At 35.2% G+C, this 21,059-nt stretch overlaps 1 protein-coding gene across 1 annotated transcript in view; it reads right to left on the minus strand.

Moving 5' to 3' along the window:
• TUBGCP3 (tubulin gamma complex associated protein 3) overlaps positions 1-21,059 on the minus strand; it is a 167,796-nt gene that overhangs the window by 44,842 nt on the left and 101,895 nt on the right. The window contains exons 12-17 of the mRNA XM_036757300.1: positions 19,592-19,702; positions 18,578-18,686; positions 15,481-15,670; positions 12,944-13,079; positions 12,361-12,429; positions 7,997-8,132 (exon numbers count right to left, since the gene is read on the minus strand). Of these exons, the coding sequence (XP_036613195.1) occupies positions 7,997-8,132; positions 12,361-12,429; positions 12,944-13,079; positions 15,481-15,670; positions 18,578-18,686; positions 19,592-19,702 (751 nt within the window). The remainder of the gene's footprint in view (positions 1-7,996; positions 8,133-12,360; positions 12,430-12,943; positions 13,080-15,480; positions 15,671-18,577; positions 18,687-19,591; positions 19,703-21,059) is intronic.

The following is a 21,059-nucleotide window of genomic DNA, read 5'->3' on the forward strand; positions in this document are numbered from 1 at the left end:
AATGGATAACTGTGATTACATTTAATTGAAAAGTTTTTGTAGAAACAAAGCCAATGCAACCAAGATTATGAGGGAAGCAGAAAACTGGGAAAGAATTTTTATAACCAGTGTCTCTGATAAACGCCTCATCTCTAAAATATATAGAGAACTGAGTCAAATTTATAAGACTATAAGTCGTTCCCCAATTGATAAAAGGTCAAAGGATATGAACAGGCAATTTTCAGAGGAAGAAATTAAAGCTATCTACTCATATGAAAAAATGCTCTAAATCACTATTGATTAGAGAAATGCAAATGAAAACAACTCTGAGGTGCCACATCACACATATCAGATTGGCTAACATAACAAAACAGAAAAATGATAAATGCTGAAGATGTGGGAAAACTGAAACACTAATGCATTGTTGGTGGAGTTGTAAACTGATCCTGGAGGGCAATTTGGAATTACTGCCTAAAGGGCTATAAAACTCTGTATACTCTTAGATCCAGCAATACTACTACTAAGTCTGTATCCCAAAGATATCATAAAAACAGGAAAAGGACCTACATGAACAAAAATATTTATAGCAGCTCTTTTTGTGGTGGCAAAGAACTGGAAATTGAGGGGATGCCCATCAGCTGGAGAGTGGTTGAAGACGTTGCGGTATATGAATGTACTGGAATACTATCATGCTATAAGAAATGATGAGCAGGCAGACTTCAGAAAAACCTGGAAAGATTTAATATGAATTGATGCTGAGTGAAGTGAGCAGAACCAGGAAAACACTGTACACAGTAACAGCCACAGTGTGCAATAATTAACTTTGATAGACTTATCTCTTCTTAGCTATACAAGGATCTAAGACAACTCCAAAAGACTCATGATGGAAAATGCTGTCCACATCCAGAAAGAGAACTATGGAGTCTGAATGCAGAGCAAAGCTTATTATTTGCTCTTTTTTTTCTTCCTTTTCATGGTTTGTCCCATTGGTTCTAGTTCTTCTTTACAACATGACCAATGTGAAAATAGGTATAATATGAAGGCATATGTAGAGCCTCTATCAAATTACACACTGTCTTGGGGTGGGGAGAGGGGAAAGAGGGGAAGAAAATTTGGAATTCAAAATCTTATGATTGATCTGATTTTTGAATCAGTTCTTTATCTATATTGAGTATGAAGCCTTTATCAGAAAAACTTCTATTAAGATTTTTCCCCAGTTAACTGTTTCCATTCTAATTTTAACTGCACTGATTTTGTTTGTTAAAACTTTTAAATTTTATATAATCAAAACTGCCCATTTCATCTTCTGTGATTATTTATATCACTTGTTCAGTCATGAGCAACAGCTATAAAGTACAATTTCTTCCTTGTTCTTTTACTTTGCTTATAATGTCATCTTCTTTGACAAAGTCACTTATATATTTGGCATTGTCTTGGCATATGATGTGAGATGCTGGTCTATAAACCAGCTATGTTATAAGGACTGCTTCATAGTTTTCCTAGTAGTTTTGTCAAACAGTGAGTTCTTATGTCAGTAGCTAGGTTACGGGAATACCTAATAGTTGCGTTTATTGAACACTAGACTACTCTTTCTGTCTCCTCTGTATGTCATATATCTAATCTGCTCCACTGACCAACCTCTATTTTTAATCAGTACTACATGATGTTAACGGTTACTACTTTGTAGTACAGTTTGAAATCTAGTATTGCTATGCTCCCTTCTTTCTCCCTTTTTTTAATTACTTCCCTTAAGATTCTTAACCTTTTGTCCCTCTAGATAACTTTCACTGGTTTTTTTTTTATTTTTTTCCTAGCATTATGAAATAATCCTTTGTTAGTATGACTAATATGGCAGTTAAATAAGTAAATTAATTTAGATAGCATTATCTTTTAAATTATATTGGCATGACCTACTCAGGAACAACAAATATTGCTTTAATTACTTAGGCCTCTTATTTCTGTAAACAGTGTTTTGTAGTTGGATTCATGTAAGTGTGGCTTGACAGACTCCTAAATGTTTTATACATTGTCGTTATTTTGAATGAAATTTCTCTTTCTATCTACTGTTTTGTTTGAAACATAAAGGAAGGCTGAAGATTTATGAGAATTTATTTTATACCCTGAAGTTATTGTTCAAATTTGTTAGTTGACTTTTTAGAGTCTCAGTAAATCAACATAGCTACAAAAAGTAATAATTATATTTCTTCTATGCCTATGCTTATTCTCAATTTCTCTTTCTTATCTTATTGCTATAATTGGCATTTCTATCACTATGTTAAATGGCAGTGTTGATAATGATGAGTTTTATTATATCTCTGATCTTACTGAAAAAGTTTCTAACTTTTTTCATTATATATAATGTTTGCTCCTGGTTTAAGATAGATATTATTTACTGAATCTCGAAGGAACCCGGGTAAGCAAGTAGTAAGTGTATTCCAGGCAAAAGGACAGCCAATGAAAACACAGAGTCAGAAGATGGAACATCATGTGCAAAGAATAGCAGGAATGCCAGCATGGCTGGATCAAGGAATACAAAGAGGGGAATAAATGTAAGAAAACTGGAAAGGTAGGAAGGGACCAGGTTGTGAAAGGTTTTAAATATCAAACAGGATTTTGAATTTAATCCTGAAAGTAATAGAGTCACTAGAGTTTATTAAGCAGGGAAGAGTGAGAACTGCTCTGATCCACACTTTCAGAAAATCACTTTGTCAAATGAAGAGGATGGATTGGAACTGGGAGGAACTGGGGGTGGAGATGGCAGAGAAACCAACTAGATAGCTATTGCAATAGTCCAAGCCTGAGATGATAAGGGTCTTCAGCAGGATGAAAGATGTGTGAAAAGAAAGATAGGGAAACTTATAAGAAACACTGTCAAGGTAGAAACAAGACATAACAACAGATTAGATATGTGGGGTGAGTAAATGTGAAGTGTTAAAGATGACACCAATGTTGCAAGCCTGGGTGACTTGGAATATATGTGGAGCCATCAAAAGTAATGAGAAGGTTTTGAAGAGGAGATGGTTTAGGAGAAAGATAAGTTCTTTTGGACATGCTGAGTTTGAAATATCTATGGGACAACCAGTTTGGGACATACAAAAGGCAGTGACAGGAAATTAGAACTCAGAGCTGAATATACAGATCTGAGAATCATCTGCACCACAGATAACTGAACCTGTGGGAGCAGATGAGATTACCAAGTGAGATAGTATAAAGGGAGAAGAGGGCTCAGAATAAGGCCTTAGGGAATGGAATCAAGCGTATATGAAATATGTTTGCCTTAGCAAGAAGGGCCACTTCTTTATGCTGAGGAAGGAATGAAGGAGGAGATAGTGCGGGAAGGCATCTGAGTGATTCAAGGTGATGAGGAGGGCAAAAAAGAGCTCTTGTTCAATGTGCTCAAGTTTCGATAAAATATGAGGAAAGTTCCTTACCTAAAAGGGTGAGAGGAGTAACGGGTACCATGGCAAGCTTGAAGAGGGATGAAAAGGTTTGGAACAGCTACTGTGGTGAGTGGAGTGATAAAGTGATTATGAAGGTATATAAGTAGTATCTTGCTTCAATTAGTTAAGATTAGATAACATAAATTTACAGTGGATCCAGTCAGTATGGTGGTATGATTTTTCTCAGTATTTTTTCTCAGTATTACATTATCTTTGAACCCTTAAACCTGATAGGCCTTTAACCTAGTAATAAAGAGAAATTCTCAAACCCTTTCTTCAAGAAGTAATAGTTTCTTTTCCATTATGTCACATCACTATGAGATAAGGTTGTATAAGGTTTCCTTAGAGGTTTCCTGAAATACCTTATGTAGCCAAAAAAAAACTCATTAGTATAGAAAAATATATGCAAATTTTAAAACTTTAAAATAAGTTATCTACTCACTGATTTACTTGTTAACTAATAGCTAACAAATCATCGATCCAAAAGCGTGACAAACTGACGATCAAATTTATATGTGGCTTTGTAAAACTGAAAGTTAATATTCTAAGAATAATTTAATGTTATGGTTTTTGAACCACAACAAAATTAATAAAATAATCTTAAGTAGATGTGATGGAAGCAAGAGAAGGAGGAGCGGCGGAAGCAGAACCAGCAGAAGCCAAAGCAGAAGACGCTGAAGGAGCAGGCACTACTGAGAGCAGGACTGACCCCAGAACCAGCTTCCTGGAGAGTGCTGAGCATGGGCTTGAGGCCAGTGGGTGTGCAGAGCTGGCTCCAGCCACAGGGGTCTGGAAGTGGGGTAGCTCTGTGGCTGCTTCCAGAGCTCCAGCTGTGGTTGCTTCCGGCCCCAGGCCCACCCGGTGGGAAGAATTAAGCGGTGGATCAGAGCAGGAATGCAGAGCCTGCTGGAACGTGGGTCCTGGTCTGGGCTGGCGGTTCCTAGGGGAAGAGGAGCACTGGTGTGACAGAGCCTGCTGTGTAGAGGTATCTCTGAAAACAGCTACTAGGAGAGCCTGGATGGTTGCCAGGAAGGGTATATCGCATGATGCTGGAAGCGGAGAGCAGCCCAGCTTGGGCCGGGACAGACCAGACCCAGAGTCAGCCAGCCAGAACAGGCCTTGGGGCCATGAATGAGTAAGCTGTGGCAGTTACCAGACTTCTCAACTCACAAACGCCAAAGAGCAGGTTAGAGGGAAACTGGGAGATGGAATACAGAGCAGTCCCACCACCAACCCCTGGGGTGGAGAAAGTGGTGTGGCAGTGGCAGCAGCAGGATGCTCCTGAGGCTGCTTCCAGAGCTCCAGCATCAGCTGCTTCCTGAGTCCCTGGCTCACATGGTGGAAGGAATCTAGCAACACATCAGAGCGGGAGTGCAAGGAGTGCTCTGTGGGCACAAAGGCAGATTCTCTTGCTGTGCCCTGCTTGGATCTGGTTTGTGGTCCTGGTTGGCAGTTCCTGGGGGAGGAACAGCACTGCTGGGACAGAGGCTGGGGTGACAGTGGAGTAGAAGTGGCTCTGAAAACAGCAGCACTTGGACCCTAAAGCTTGGAACAAAGTACTCTCTACTCTACAAGCAGTCATATCCTGACAAAAAGCTCAAGGGTCAAGTAGTTGCCTGGGAACATGAACAGGCAGCAAAAACGAACTCAGACTCAAAATCAAACTCTAGATTGCTTTTTTGGTGACAAAGAAGATCAAAACATAGAGCCAGAAGAAGTCAACAATGTCAAAGAGCCTACATCAAAAACCTCCAAGAAAAACATGAATTGGGCTCAGGCCATGGAAGAGCTCAAAAAGGATTTAGAAAAGCAAATAAGAGAAGCAGAGGAAAAACTGGGAAGAGAAATGAGAGTGATGTGAGAAAACCATGGAAAACAAGTCAACGAGCTGCTAAACGAGACCCAAAAAAATACTGAAGAAAATAACATCTTGAAAAAATAGACTAACTCAAATGGCAAAAGAGCTCCAAAAAGCCAATGAGGAGAAGAATGCCTTGAAAGGCAGAATTAGCCAAATGGAAAAGGAGGTCCAAAAGACCACTGAAGAAAATACTACCTTAAAAATGAGATTGGAGCAAGTGGAAGCTAGTGACTTGAGGAGAAATCAAGATATTATAAAACAGAACCAAAGGAATGAAAACATGGAAGACAATGTGAAATATCCCATAGGAAAAACCACTGACCTGAAAAATAGATCCAGGAAAGATAATTTAAAAGTTATTGGACTACCTGAAAGCCATGATCAAAAAAGAGCTTAGCCATCATCTTTCAAGAAATTATCAAGGAAAACTGCCCTGATATTCTAGAACCAGAGGGTAAAACAGAAATGAAAAGAATCCACAGATTGCCTCCTCAAATAGATCCCAAAAAGAAAACTCCTAGGAATATTGTCGCCAAATTCCAGAGCTCCCAGATCAAGGAGAAAATACCGCAAGCAGCCAGAAAGAAACAATTTGAGCATTGTGGAAACACAATCAGAATAACACAAGATCTAGCAGCTTCTACATCAACAGATCAAAGGACCTGGAATACAATATTCCAGAGGTCAATGGAGCTAGGATTAAAACCTAGAATCACCTACCCAGCAAAACTGAGTATCATGCTCCAAGGCAAAATATGGACTTGCAATAAAATAGAGGACCTTCAAGCTTTCTCAGTGAAAAGATCAGAGCTGAATAGAAAATTTGACTTTCAAACACAAGAATCAAGAGAAGCATGAAAAGGTAAACAAGAAAGAGAATTCATAAGGGACTTACTAAAGTTGAACTGTTTTGTTTACATTCCTACATGGAAAGATGATGTATGTAATGCATGAGACCATTCTCAGTATTAGAGCAGATGAAGGGAATATACATATATATAGACAGAGGGCATAGGGTGAGTTAAATATGAAGGGATGATATCTAAAAAAATGAAATAAATTTAAGGGGTGAGAGAGGAATATATTGAGAGAGGGAGAAAGGGAGAGACAGAATGGGGTAAATTATCTTGCATAAAAGTGGCAAGAAAAAGCAGTTCTGTAGGAAGGGAAGAGGGGAAAGGTGAGGGGGAATGAGTGAATCTTACTCTCATCGGATTCAACTTTAGGAAGGAATAACATACACACTCAATTGGGTATCTTACTCCACAGGAAAAATAAGGGGAAGCGGATAAAAAAGGGGAAATGATAGAAGGGAGGATAGATGGAGGGAGGAGGTAATCAAAAGCAAACACTTTTGAAAAGGGACAGGGTCAAGGGAGAAAATTGAATAAAGAGGGACAGGATAGGACGGAAGGAAATATAGTTAGCCTTTCACAACATGAGTATTGTGGAAGTGTTTTACATAATGATACATGTGTGATCTATTTGAATTGCTTGACTTCCTAGGGAGGATGGGTGGGAAGGGAAGAGGGGAGAGAATTTGGAAGTCAAAGTTTTAAAAGCAGTTGTTTTTTGCATGCAGCTGGGAAACAAGATATACAGGCAATGGGGCATAGAAATCTATTCTGCCCTACAAGAAAATAAGGGCAAAGGGGATGGCGGGGGAGTGGAATAACAGAAGGGAGGGCTCACTGGGAAACGAGACAATCAGAACATATGCCATCTTGGAACGGGAGGGGAGGGTAGAAATGGGGAGAAAATTTGTAACTCAAAACCTTGTGGAAATTAGGAAAAAGAGAAGCAAAATACAGAAGCTTAAAAATGAGCATGAATTATATGTATATATGTACATATATATATATATATATACACATATATATATATATACATATGTATATGCATTTAAACAGTAAAAAAAAATTGTTAAAATTGTTTAAAAAAATAAGAAATGTAACTGATAAACTTGTAAAATATGTTCAAGATATGAACTCTAATCAACCATAAGGAGACATTTTCCAAAAAAAGTTTATTAATTTACATTTCTGAAGTAAAACAATAAATGGCAGAATGAAAATAAACCAAAAACAAAAGGTTTACAGCAAATTAGTGACCTGGATATGAACTCAGAGAAATAATCATCCACACTACTATCTATACTGACTTGCTGTTTTGTGCAGATGACAGTCCCATCTCCATGCTTCTGCACTGACTAACCTTCATGTCTGGAATATACACTCCCTCTCTGCTTACCTCCACCTCTAAGAATCCTGGTTTTCCTTCAAGTATCAGTTCTAGCTCTACTTTCTATATAAAGTCCTTCCTGATTCCCTAGAAAAATAGCACCATCTGTCTCAAAACTACATTGCATTCATTAGGTGTATACTATACTTAGATATGCACATACTGTCTTCCCTATTAGAATGTAAGCTGACTGACGACAGATATTTCACTTTTGTCTTTCAATCCCCAGAACTTAACCTAGTGCCTGGCACAGAGCAAATTTTAATAAATGTTTAATGACTTAACTGAATATTTCAGCGTAAACTAAATTAAATTTCCTCAAAAGTAGAAATAGAAAAAGAAACTAGCAATAATTTTTAACTTTAGTCATATTATTCATTCTTTTTTTAAGAATTCAGTAAAAACAGTCTGAATCAGCTGTAAAACAGATTTATCTATAAAAGAAAATTTGGTAAAACACTAGTTTATATTTTACCTGGCATATTTTTCAGGAGTTTTGCATTGCACATATGTCCTTTCCGTATGTCAGTGAGGATATATTCCATCCGTTTAGCTCGCCAAAGAAAGTTAAACACCCTTAGATAGTGACTCATGCACTCTCTAGTAAACACCTGAAAAGAACAGCACATAGTCTTAAAGTATTGCTGACATCTACAAAGACGTTTTATGTCTTAGCAGTTTTATAAAGAAAACGTATTAACATAATCTACTACAAGTAAAATGGCAGTACAACCAATATAACTATGAACGAGAACCGCATTATTAAAATCCTATTGGAACATAACTTGTTCTTCCATAAATTTGGATATCCCAAAGGTAAGATACTTTATATTTGGCTCTGGGATAGATAAATTGCCACACTAAGGCATTCATTCACCATTAACCAGAACTTACTGTTCTCATATATAACGTTCCACCTACAATAGGGATCTTTGTACAGGCTATTGTCCTTGCCTGGAATGTTCTTCATTTCACCTCTGAGAACTACAACTTCAAATATCAGTTCAAGTGCTAGATCCTAGGAAAAGTCTTTCATAATTTCCCCAATTGTTACTATTTCCTACCACCATCTACAAAATTAGACATTTTGTATTTACTTCTATGTATATGTGGTATTTTCTTCAATTAAATGTAAACTCCTTGAGGGCAAGGACTATTTTTTTTTGTTTTTCTCTTTGTATTTCTAGTACTTAACACAGTGTTTGGCATATAACAATTGCTTGTTGAACCTGAAGTGGTCAGCAGTATTTCTGTAGCAGTCAAATTTATGTCAAGGACGCAAGGTGTTTTAGTGAGAACACTGGATAAAAAGATTTGGGAGATACAGCTTCTAGTTCTAATACTTAGTCTTTCACTGGGAGACCCTGGACAAATCACTTTACCTCTCTAAACTGCAGTTTCTTCACCCAAAAAAGGTGGAAGCTGGACTAGAAAAGCTCTAGGGTACCATCTATCTCTAAAATTCTATATATGAGTCTTTGTTTATTTTTGTGCATGGCACAATTGTTGATGCTAAAAGAGATCAGAGAAAAGAGAACAAGGACTGGAAAGAATGTAGAAGGCTTCTTGGATAAGATTGACCTTGAATGTAAAAGAATGGGTAAAAAGACGTTTTAAATAACTTTATTGAGATCTTTTCTTTTTATATCCTCTATATTTGCCAATTCATCATCTGTCTTTCCCCTCCCAGAGAGTGATCCCTTATTAAAAAAAAAAAATTTAAGGGTAAAAAACAGTTCTGCCAAACTAAACAACATATTTAAAAATTCTGACATATGCACTATTCTACACACATAATCTGCCTACCTCTGCAAAGGGGCGGAGAGGTACCTTCTTGTATCTTTTGGGAGTGCCAAATTTTATCATCATAATTTTGCAGCATTCAGGTTCGGATGAATATAGTCCCAAGAGTTAAACTGATGTTTATAAAGTATGTAAAACTATATAAAAGCTGTATGTACCCTTTGCCCATTTCCCACCAACATGTCTAGATCTCTAAAGAAGAAGTCCACATAGGACTGGGGATCATTCTGTAATAATCCTTTTCTTAAGGTTTGCTATGATCAGTAAATTCAGCCTGCTGTTGATTAGCTAGGCTGGTCTTCAGAAAGCAAAAGCAGTCTGTTAACAGAACTATAACTCCAGAAAGCAGGATCATTATCTGTTATCACAAGTTCCATCTATATGATCAGCTGAACTTCTTTACTGATAAAAATCAATAATACTTCTCTTTTTAAATACTTTCTTGTTCATAATTCTTCATTGGTAAAGTGTGACAGCTCATTTTAGCCCACTATTCGTCTCTACACTGTCATTTAAATAATCTGCAATTTTCTAGAGATTGTGGGATTCCACTGTTTCAGAGCCACAAAATATCATATAGACATTGGTGGTTTAAAAAGCTTTCTTTTGTTTTTTACTCCAGAAAGAAGCTTGGGGTAATAAATGAAATCCATCTGGTGTTGTTTCTCCTACAAAATTTGGGATCCAGCTCTTTGTCCATTTGCAGTGTCTAACTGTAGTGAGAACAATCCCCTAGACACCATTCCTCATGCAACTAACCCAAGTTAGGCTAGTTTTTCCCTAAGAGAAAACAAAGGTGTCTCTAAGATTAGATTGGCCCAGAGGTCTATAATGTTCCAGTCTAATTTCTCCTGACATAGCTTCCTGATCATGAATAGGCATGCGGAGTTCACAGATGTGAAGTTGAGGCTCTTCAGACTTGGAGGATATCACCAATACAGAACATCCCATGACCATACAAGTCACCACAATCTGCTATGCTGTCCAGACATGTTTCCATATGCAGAAATGGTGGAGTCTATGTCCACCCAAACTAAGTTTTGGCATATCTTTGTTGAATCAAGGTCCACCTCAGATAACACCTCTTTCATAAAATCTTGTTTGATAATCTCCCTGGAAGTAATTTTTTGCTCTTCTGTGGTCCTGAGCTACTGTGCTTGTATTTATACTGTATCATTTCTCTCCGTTACAAAAATATAAGTCCCTGGAATGAATGTGAGGACTACATCTCGTACATCTTCATATGTTCTGCAATGTCTACCATATAATAAATAATAAACATATGTTCAATTAAATTTGAAACTCCTATATTGCTGTTAGCAATTTAATATCTTTTTTATTCAAAATCTCGTAATACTCAAGGACCATCATTATAAATACTAATTCTCACCATGCCAGTATTATAGATATCAATGTAGTAGACAAGTCGGAATGTATACTGAACATGAACATGTTTCAAATCACTTCGTGATATGTGTTTTTCTTGTTCTCTATTTTCCAAAAGACGGAATGCAGAAGAAATTCTAGTTTTCACCAAGTATTCAAAGAGTTTCTCTATAATGTTAAATGAACAACAATATATGCCTTTGCACTGTTATTCAGTCCTGTGACATTATGAAATAATTTAGAGATCACACATATAGATAATGTTCAGTGATTTAAGAGATTTTCTCCACAGGATACCTATTTCTCTAGGCACTTAAACTTCTGTGAAGCATTCTTCTAATTTAATATGGTATCCTTTATACTAACGCAAAAATATCAAACATACATCATATAACTTGAGTACTTGCAATTACATTTCCTTTACATTAAATCTGAGATTATTTTCTAAACCTTATAGGAAAACCTAATCTCTGCTTGATTTTAGCCAGAAAAAAAATGTATAGGAAAAATATGCATAGATTGTACATAAAATAGAAAAAGCCATGTTATTTAGAATGAAGCACTTAACAAAATGTACTTTAGTATGCTATTCAGGAAAGATAACTAAATGTTTATAAGCTAAGTGTGCTAGTAAAGTTGAATTTAAGAATAAATTATGTAATTTTAATTCTTACGTAAGACAAGTTAACAGTACCAATTTAGGAATTTAAAGACAGAAAAATTTCACTAACGGTCAATTATTTCACAAAATTAATATTATGCCAGTAGCACAGGAGCTATTAACCTGATATATCATGCTAGAAGGGACACTAACATGACTATGGCAATTCTGATAATCTTATATATAGTGATTTAAATTTTAGAAGTATAAGAAACCAGTGTGATTCAGAGCATTAGGATTAGGGCTCTTCTACAATTTCTAGGTAGATAATCAGATGTCCAAGTAATAATATTAGTTTTAATTATATTGCAATATAAAGTTTTGCTAAGTAAAGATATCAAATAGATAATTTTTGGATCTTTTGATTATAAGTTCTAAAAGATACTAGTCAATAACAATATGTTAAAGTCTTTGCAAAAAATAGTCATGTTAAGAAGAGCTACTTCTGCCTTTAACTAAATATCTGTAAGAAGACAACCATGCTGGTCAAACTTTTGTTCGTTGATAAGTGTTAAAAGAAATAGTACATTTCTTTATATATGGTAAAAAGCACTTTGAACAATAGTACAGCTATTTTCTCATCAGTTCAAATGAATACTACATATCAAATTTTATTTAAGTAGTACAAATACGATTCCCCTGAAATACATTTTATAGTTCCTTGCAAATTATCCCAAATTAGTTGCTACAGTCTAGGAATAATGGAACAAAATGAACAATCCATTTATTAAGTACTTGCTGAAATCTACAAGAGAACAAATGATTTATTTTTTAAAAGAATGTTTTTAATAATGGGGCATTTTAGCACTCATTAATAATTTAAAGAAATTGAAGTTTTGGCTTAAGTGTTCATTCAATAGGTATATCCCAGACGCCAAGTGATCATTTTAATCAGAAGTTCTTAGAGTTGAAAGGCCATTTAAAAATAACAAAATATTTAGCCATCTAAGCAACTATGAATGCTATACAAATATACAAAATTATCTTACAGTTGCAATTGGTCCATCAACATGATAGTCCAGGCTGAACACATCCCATCCAGTATCACCTGGAGATACCTAGTATGAAAAAAAAAATACTGCTAAAGATCTTATTTATTTTCCCTAAGGAGAAAACTAAGCAAAATAATGAGTAAACTGTAAAAATTGTTATAATGTGGGTAACAGTAGATAGATTTTGTTTTGTAAGTGGGTAAGTTTTGGGTTAATTTCCATTTTTTTCTATTGACAAAAAACATATAGAATTAAGATATGCTTCACATGATTTAAAAAAAACACTTCAAACCACAAAAAGCAAAAAACTACTTATCTTGATTTTTATTACAAATGAACAATTAAATTTTCTTTCTGATGATTATCATGTCTCTGAAAAATCTAATCTACCACTAAACACAACAATTTGATGATAAATTACATGCACCATCTTATAATCTGTTCCCTGCCCAGCCCTCAAAATACTTTAAGTGCCAGTAAAAGTATTAGATGCAACATTCTGTTTTAGCACAAAATTCATCCTGATAATCTTTTTTGTAACTGGCAAACAACGTTTTAAATAGGGACAAGGTTAAAATACCTCCAGAAGTCTAACATCCAGTCGTTTAAGGATTTCAGGACTGTCAAACTGTGCATTAGTTGCCCTGACAGCAGTTTCAAGAATTCCTGTCAAGTTATGCTGATACAAAGTGGTAGCTGGACGGACAAGCTCTGGTCTGACAGATAAAAAGACACATTTAAAGAAATAATTAGGTGCCTAAAAAGTATTTTGATAACTAAAGCATCACAACACAGGATAAATTTACCTGGTTTTAAGATATCTTCAATTATTTCAAACATTATCACCAAAATCTACTCCCAATCCTTGGCATACCTCAAAACAAATTTAATTTTAATTCACTTTAAGTATTCAAATATCACAACCCCCAAATGGCTATAAATTGCTCCATTATAAGATGTCTGCATTTCCAAATGCCTACTCATCATATATACTTCCAAATAATTAAGATATTATTTTTACCCGTTAGAATTCATTTGTTCAATAAAGATTCACTAAGCATGATTATGTGTTAGGTAGAGATTTAAAAACTTAAGAATAAAGCCTTTCATCATCAATTATAAACATATCCCTTCCATTTCATAAGGCCTATAGGTACTAACTGGTCTCCTGACATACATATATACACACATGTACATAGATATGTGTATGTATATATCTATACACACACAAACAGGCTTTGCCATCACACACACACAGACACACACAGACATACACACACACACACACACACACACACACACAGAGAAACAAAAAAAGAGTTAGTTTGTCAATTCCTCTATAACAAATTTAAAGAAGATGTAAGTATCGAATTCCCTAAAGAAATATAAAAACATACCTTTACAGAGAAATTTAAATACCTTAGCATAATAAACTTATTTTATAGCTCTAGATTATACCAAATGTACAAAATTCAAACTTTATATTACAAATGATGATTTTTACACACACACACATACTCACTCACTCACGTACTCACACACAGCAGTTAGGTGGCACAATGGACAGAGTGCTAGGCCTAGAGTCAGGGAGACATGAATTCAAATCTGCTCTCAGACACACTGACTAGATGTGTTCTGGGTAAGTCACTTTACCTCTGTTTGCCTCAGTTTCCTCATCTGTAAAATGGCAAAATAATAGCACCTAGCTCCGAGGGTTGTTATGAAGATCAAATGAGATGCTAATTACAGCACCCTTAGCACAGTGCCTGGCACACAGTGAGTGCTATATAAGTGTCAGTAACCATCATTATCATTGTTATTGTTGTTATGTATGTTAGAGTGGCTTCTGTAACCACAAAGCCACATCTTTTAAACAGGTGCTGTTAAAAGTTTCAAATATATCAACTCAGAAAGTCTTGGCATCTCATATTCCCAAGTTCACACAAAACAAAATTTTATAACAATCAAAGGCTGTTTCACCCTCGAAAGAACTTTTTTTTTCACTACATGGTTCAAAAAGCATATTGACCTTATACTTAGCACCTTATAGATAGTAACTATTTTCAGAGAAGTCACCATGGTCAATATAGTATTAAAAGATGCTGCCAAATGCAGCTGTACTATAGCATACTATAGATCTTACGGTTTACAACACTCATAATGACCAACCTTCTTTTTCACACTTAAATCTGCCCTCTGATTAGCAAGTTAGACTACAATACCTGGCATAGCACCTTAATTCCTATGGACTTGAATCAAGAAGCAATTTAAAATCCTGATGCCCTCAAGTAAAACACTAAAACACACACACACACACACACACAGGACTAAGTAATTTTCATTCCAGTTACATTCCAGCTTGAGTAACTAAGTACCTATGAGATCTATCCCCATAGTCTGGATCATTTCTAGAACAATGAAAAATTCTTGTACTGATCCAGAGTAAGACATACTAACTTCCAGATTAGGAACATTACTCTGGAAGCAAACCTGCCAAGTAGAATGTCAATACACTACAAAAAGAAGTTGGTATTACTTAACAATGAACTGTCAATGCAAACCAAAAATGTGGTTTTCAAAACTTACCTAAGTTTTCTTTTTTGGTGCCTTTTGTGATGAACTAAAGTTAAAGTTAATGCTGAATTTATGTCACAACTCTATATATAATTTTGTATACTGTTATACTGTATACTCAGTGGAATGTAAACTTAATGGCAAGAACTGTTTCATTTTTGTCTCTGCATCCCTAACACCTTTTTTTAGTGCCTGGAACATGGTAGGTACTCCATAAATGACTGTTGGCTTGGATACTGAAATATATATATATGCTGAAGCAGTAAAATTAAGACTCACAGCTTACACTTCATCATCCCAAAAATTTTATTTTGGCAACCATCAACAAAGATAACAAGGTGGTTTCTTTTAAATATCTTGTAATTCTATTTTTACTTTTTAAATTTTGCTTAAAAATATATCTCGCATAAAAGCAAATCATTGAGTTTTCCTCTTGATTATACTTAAATATTCTTATAAGCAAGTCATATGAGTTACACTAAAAGAGTTTACTTTTAAAACACCAATTAGAAGCATAAGAAATATATATTCATATTTTCTTACTTAAGCAAGTCCATTAAGTGCCTTATAAAATCTCCTTGACCAAGAAGTAAATATCGCCGCATAGCCTGCATATGCTCCAACAAACTGTATTTTTTATTAAGAACATCCAATAAGTATTTGCTGGTCTCAAAATAAGCTGCATCAATTTTTCCCTGAAATGCATTTTCCAAATCTGTGAATAAGTCTGCAGCTGCAACACAAAAAAGAAAAGTATATATGTATACTTTATTTGCATTTTAAACAAGATAAGAAACTAAAAAGACATACACACACACACACACACACACACACACACACACACACACGAAATCATAACCATTTCATCATTACCAAGTAGAGTCACTGGTTACTTTCAAATAATCTAACACCCAGTTGAATTTACAGCAGGCTGGTATATTTTACACAGTATCTACGGCTGATAAATTAATAGAAAAACAGATAAGTGTACGATAAGTAGAAACCTGTGGCGCTTGAAATCATAGATACTGCAGTTCAAATAACGTCCCCTAAAAATAAGCATCCTGATTTCATTAAAAATACAATGCAAAGTAAGACGTTACTGACCTACTACTATTTAAGAACCCAGAGACTGATGTAATAAGGTATTCTCACCTATATGTCAATCCAATGGAAATGAACCTCACAAGAACAGCATTATAAACTCCAGCTATTATAAAGCAAGTGTTACTCCCAAATTCTACCACTATGGCTTCTGCAAACTAAAAGGAAACTATATAAAAGATGTCTTTGGGGAATGTATTTAAGCAAACTTGGAAATAATGCGAAAATCCAGGGTTAATTCAAAAAATATTTTATTTGTTCTTCACACTAATAGGTCCATACATTTTTGTCTTTTATATTTTAAAGTAATCGGAATCTTTTCCTTGCTTTTTTTTCCACTTTTAAGGAATACAAATGTTAAAAAAGCAGTTTTATCTACTTATTAAGAACAGCTAAATTCAAAAGTCAGTGGGAAGGGGGACTTTTTGAAGGTGATAAAAACATCCTGTGTGATGTTAATCTTCAACTGTTTAGTCACATTCAATAAAAATTCAACTCAATAGCTTTTAAGTAACTACTATAAAATACTATGCTAAGTGTTGGAGACAGAAAGAAGATGTAAGACACGGCTCTGCCTTCATGGAGCAAACAATTCAAAGAAAGGATCAAATTTTACATAGTTAGGATACAAGGCAGAAGGCAATAACTACAAAGGAAGGCACAAAAGGAGGTGACAAAGGTTTCTTAGGGAAGGCGGTACCTAAATTTCAACAAGTGGAAATAAGTGATTGGAGAATGGAGAACAGAAATTTTCATTTACGGTGATGGCATGAGCAAATGCAGAGACAGGAGAAGTCAGGCTGACAACAGGGGCCAGTAAATGGTTCAGTTTAACTGGAACACTGAAAATAGCCACAGAAATCTATTTAGCTGGAAAAGAGACATCTATTTAGTTGGGGGGCGGAGGGGAGGGAAGCTTGGAAAAGGCCATAAATGCCAGCATGCAGAGTTTATTTAGTAATAATGGATAAATATTGAAGACTGTTGAGTAGAAGAAATCAGCACAGTTCACTAGGAAGATAATTTCAACAGCAGCATAAAAGATGAACTCGAAAGGGAAGATACAAATAAGAGAAAGATCAATAAATCGATCAGCAAGTATTCATGAAGTCCTTCTTTTGTGCCAGGCATTGTGTTAGGCAATGAAGATACAAGGACTAAAAATGAAACAATCCCTACTCAAAAGGAGTTTACATTCTAATGAGGAGACAAGTATATATAGAAATATATGCAGCATAAAGTGACTAAATACAAATAAATACACAGTAATTAAATATAAGGCCATTTGGAAAGGACACAAGCAGTTGAAGCGTTCAGAAAAGGCTTCATGCAAAAGGTGGTGCTAGAACTGTCTTGGAGGAAGAGAGAAAACTCTGTAAGACAGGAGATAAAGAAACGGCATAAAGAAAAGTTATGAAAAGGCATGGAGCATGGTCACTACAAAATGCATGGAGATAAGAGATGGAATGTTAAACATTAGGAATGACGAATGCCAACTTTGCTGGATCACAATGTGTGGGAGGAAAAATATTGTTTAAAGAGGCTATAAATACAGGTTAGGGCTAAGTTTGATAGGGCTTTAAGAGCTAAATAGGGGTGCTTACATTCTATCCTAGAGTGAACAGAAAATCAGTGGATTTGCTTCAATTAGGAGAGTCACAAGGGCAGATCTGTGCTCAGGAGTAGTGAGAAACTTGAAGCAAAGAGATTAATTGGGAGGCTGTTGGAATAATTAAATAAGAGGTGATGAGGGAGATCCGATGAGCACATAAATATTTGTTTGAATTTACTTCCTTTTTTTAATAGGCAATAAAACAAGGTGTAACTGAAGGGACACTGGGGTAGGACTCAGGAATCCTAGATTTTAGTGCCAGTTCTGTCATTAATCTCAATGTATGACTTTCGTGTTTCCGAATCTATAAAATGATGGCAATGAATTCGATTTCTCAGGTTCCTTCCAGTTGAAGATGTCACTGAAAAAGTGTATAAAGAGAAAAAAGAAAAGAAAATCAAAGTCAGAGCATGGGGGGCACAGTCAGAGAATGTGACGTGGATAATATCCCTGCAAAGCAGAGTTGAGGAAGAGTCAGACAAGAAGAGCTAAAAGAGAACAATGCCACAAAAAATCCAAAGAGGAGAGGGCATCCAAAAGAAAAGGTGGCCAAGCATCAAATGGGGCTCAGTTCATGAAGGATGAGAATTTGACTTGGAGGATAAGTTAAGATTTGCTTTGGTTGTTATACCTTGAAAAGAAACTTACAAATTATCCAAAATAGAATTGACTGCCATACTTTTAAAAAAATGTATAAACATAAATTTGTATAAATTTATATAAAGATATATACTCATAAATGCTATAAAAAATTAGTAAAAGAAAAAAAAACATTGTATCCAGATTGTAGTTAATGAAAAATATCTTAATAAATACAGTACTTAGTAAACTACATGATTTTTATTCTCAAGACTTCAAAAAGCATACTCAATAGCTGTGAAATGAAGAGTTAAGAAGATGGTTTTAGCATCTGAATCATCATACCATCTTTTGGAGACTCTGTAGACTTTGTCACAGCTATCATCTTTGCAGTTGGTGTTTGATCATGACAAACCTGATGCAAGAAATTAATAGATTTTCCTATCAGAAGAACCTAAACAAGGACAAAAAATCCTGTGGTTATCTTCATGGAAATGATAATAATCTCCCAAACTGCGCACATACACACGCAACATTCCAAAACTCTTAGCATTATTAACACTTAAAAGTGCATTAAGACACCATACACAAATACACACACCAAGATTATATATAGAATATATACAAATACATATGTAATACCTAAAATACAAATTTACTCATGTAAAAACCTAATACAATGCTAATAGGTAGTTCATTTTTTTTAAACCACACTTATGATTTATTTCATTGGACCTCCCAGTGAGGACCTCCTCCCAAAATAAGTGCACAACTACTCTGCAACTTGAGTCTTAGAGAGTTTGCCTGGAGCACTAAAAGATTAAGTGACAACCAGGGCCACAATCAGAACATTTGAGAGGCAGAACTTGAATTCAAGTCTTCCTGTCTCCAAGGCCAACTATTCATTAGGCTATGCTATCTTCTGATATTTCTGATTTCTAACATATTCTATAGTGACAAAAAAAATCAGCTGGTTTACAAGGCATTCATAATATCATCCAACTGCTAGGCAAGAAAATGAAATATCCACATAATGAAGCTAGTTCCCCTCTCTCTCTCTCTCTCTCTCTCTCTATCTATCTATCTATCTATCTATCTATATATATATATGTGTGTGTGTGTGTGTATATATATATACACTTACACATATATATGTATATATGTGTTTATATGTATATACATATATATGTATACACATATATGTGTATATGTATATACATATATGTGTGTGTGTATATATGTATGTGTGTGTGTGTGTGTGTGTGTGTATATATACTTATTAAAAAATAACATTAGTACAAAGAGCAATAAAGCATTACACTGAACCATTAAATAATACAGAAGCTCTTCTAGCCATACCTTTCTGGACTGGTCCATTGTAATAAAAGAAGGAATCATAGATTTTCTTAACGTATACTTGTCATGCCATAGCCGATCAGTTTTAACTGTAGGATCTGAAGCTACAAAAAACTGAGAAGGGAAAAGGGAAAAACAGACATCTCAAATATTAAGAAATATTATTATTTAGAGTAAAACTATGTCTAGAACATATGGAGAATACTATTCTGGTTAGCTATGATTTGTAGATAGTTTAAAGTTTATCCTTTAAGTAACAACACTCTTTAGAAATGTTAAACATTTTGAACAGAAATCTTCCTAAAATATATTACACATTTCCTCACATTCTTAACCTAAACAGCTATTTCTGCACTTAACTGAGCCTTCACTTCCTTCTGGATTGGCATTATGATTTGTTTTCATACTGTGATATAAAATAGTAATGATTTCAAAACTTCATGAAAAGTACATGCCTTTTTCCCCCGCAGGTGTGTCTACTATAATTTTACTGAATTCATCCTACTGTAGGGTAACACCCCTCACTAGGGCAGGGTGACTGCTTGTAGCAAGCCTTTCCCTTTTCAATGTGTTGATTCTAATCTGTTGTGGATTTTGTTTGAAGATAAGCAAGCTTGTAAGAGGTGTGCATCAAGAGTTAGGCTGTGTTAAGGCTTACAAATAAAGTACATGAGCATTACCCTGACTTTATATTAATAGGTTTATCTCACACTCCTCCTTTTTCCATACTTTATGCATCAGCCAAATCAGAACCTATTATCAGAACGTGATTATCAGAATTCATTCCATTCTACAATAATAACCAGTCGTTAAACAAAGTTCTCAAATATTGTTACATCTTGTAAAGAAGTTTGAATGCCCGTGTATAGAAGACATCATGTTGGAGGAGTACCTTAAAGGTAAGCATTTTGCTCTACCAATTTAAATGTTTTATAGTCAATAATAAAAACAATGAATCTACTCTCTACACCTTTTGGTCAATTGCATGAATTCAAAGAAAAGATGATGCAGGCTAAGTGGCGTAGAGGATAAAGCGCCAAGCCTGGAGTCAGGAAGATCTATCTACTTGAGTTCAAATCTGGCCTCAGATACTTAATAGTTGTCTGACTCTAGGTCTTAACCCTGTTTGCCTCAGTTTCTCATCTGTAAAATTATCGGGAAAAGGAAACGGCAAACCACTCCAGTACCTTTACCAAGAAAACCTCAAATGGGATCACGAAGAGTCAGACACGAATGAAATGACTGAACAACTGTATAGGATCGCTTATAAAAGCCTGTACTTTTTCTGCCTTATAATTTCACCAAGGATAGCCAAAAGGTTTAAGTAGCTTATTTTCCTAAAGACTTTATAGAGATGAGAAAGTAAGCATATGATATTGTAATTCTTGATATGCTCATGACCAGCATTTTTGGATAACAAAATTTACAATTTTTCCACGCCTCCCCTCTTATATCCATCTTAAGAACTGAT

This window comes from Trichosurus vulpecula, chromosome 4, assembly GCF_011100635.1.
Source record: "Trichosurus vulpecula isolate mTriVul1 chromosome 4, mTriVul1.pri, whole genome shotgun sequence".
NCBI lineage: Eukaryota > Metazoa > Chordata > Mammalia > Diprotodontia > Phalangeridae > Trichosurus > Trichosurus vulpecula.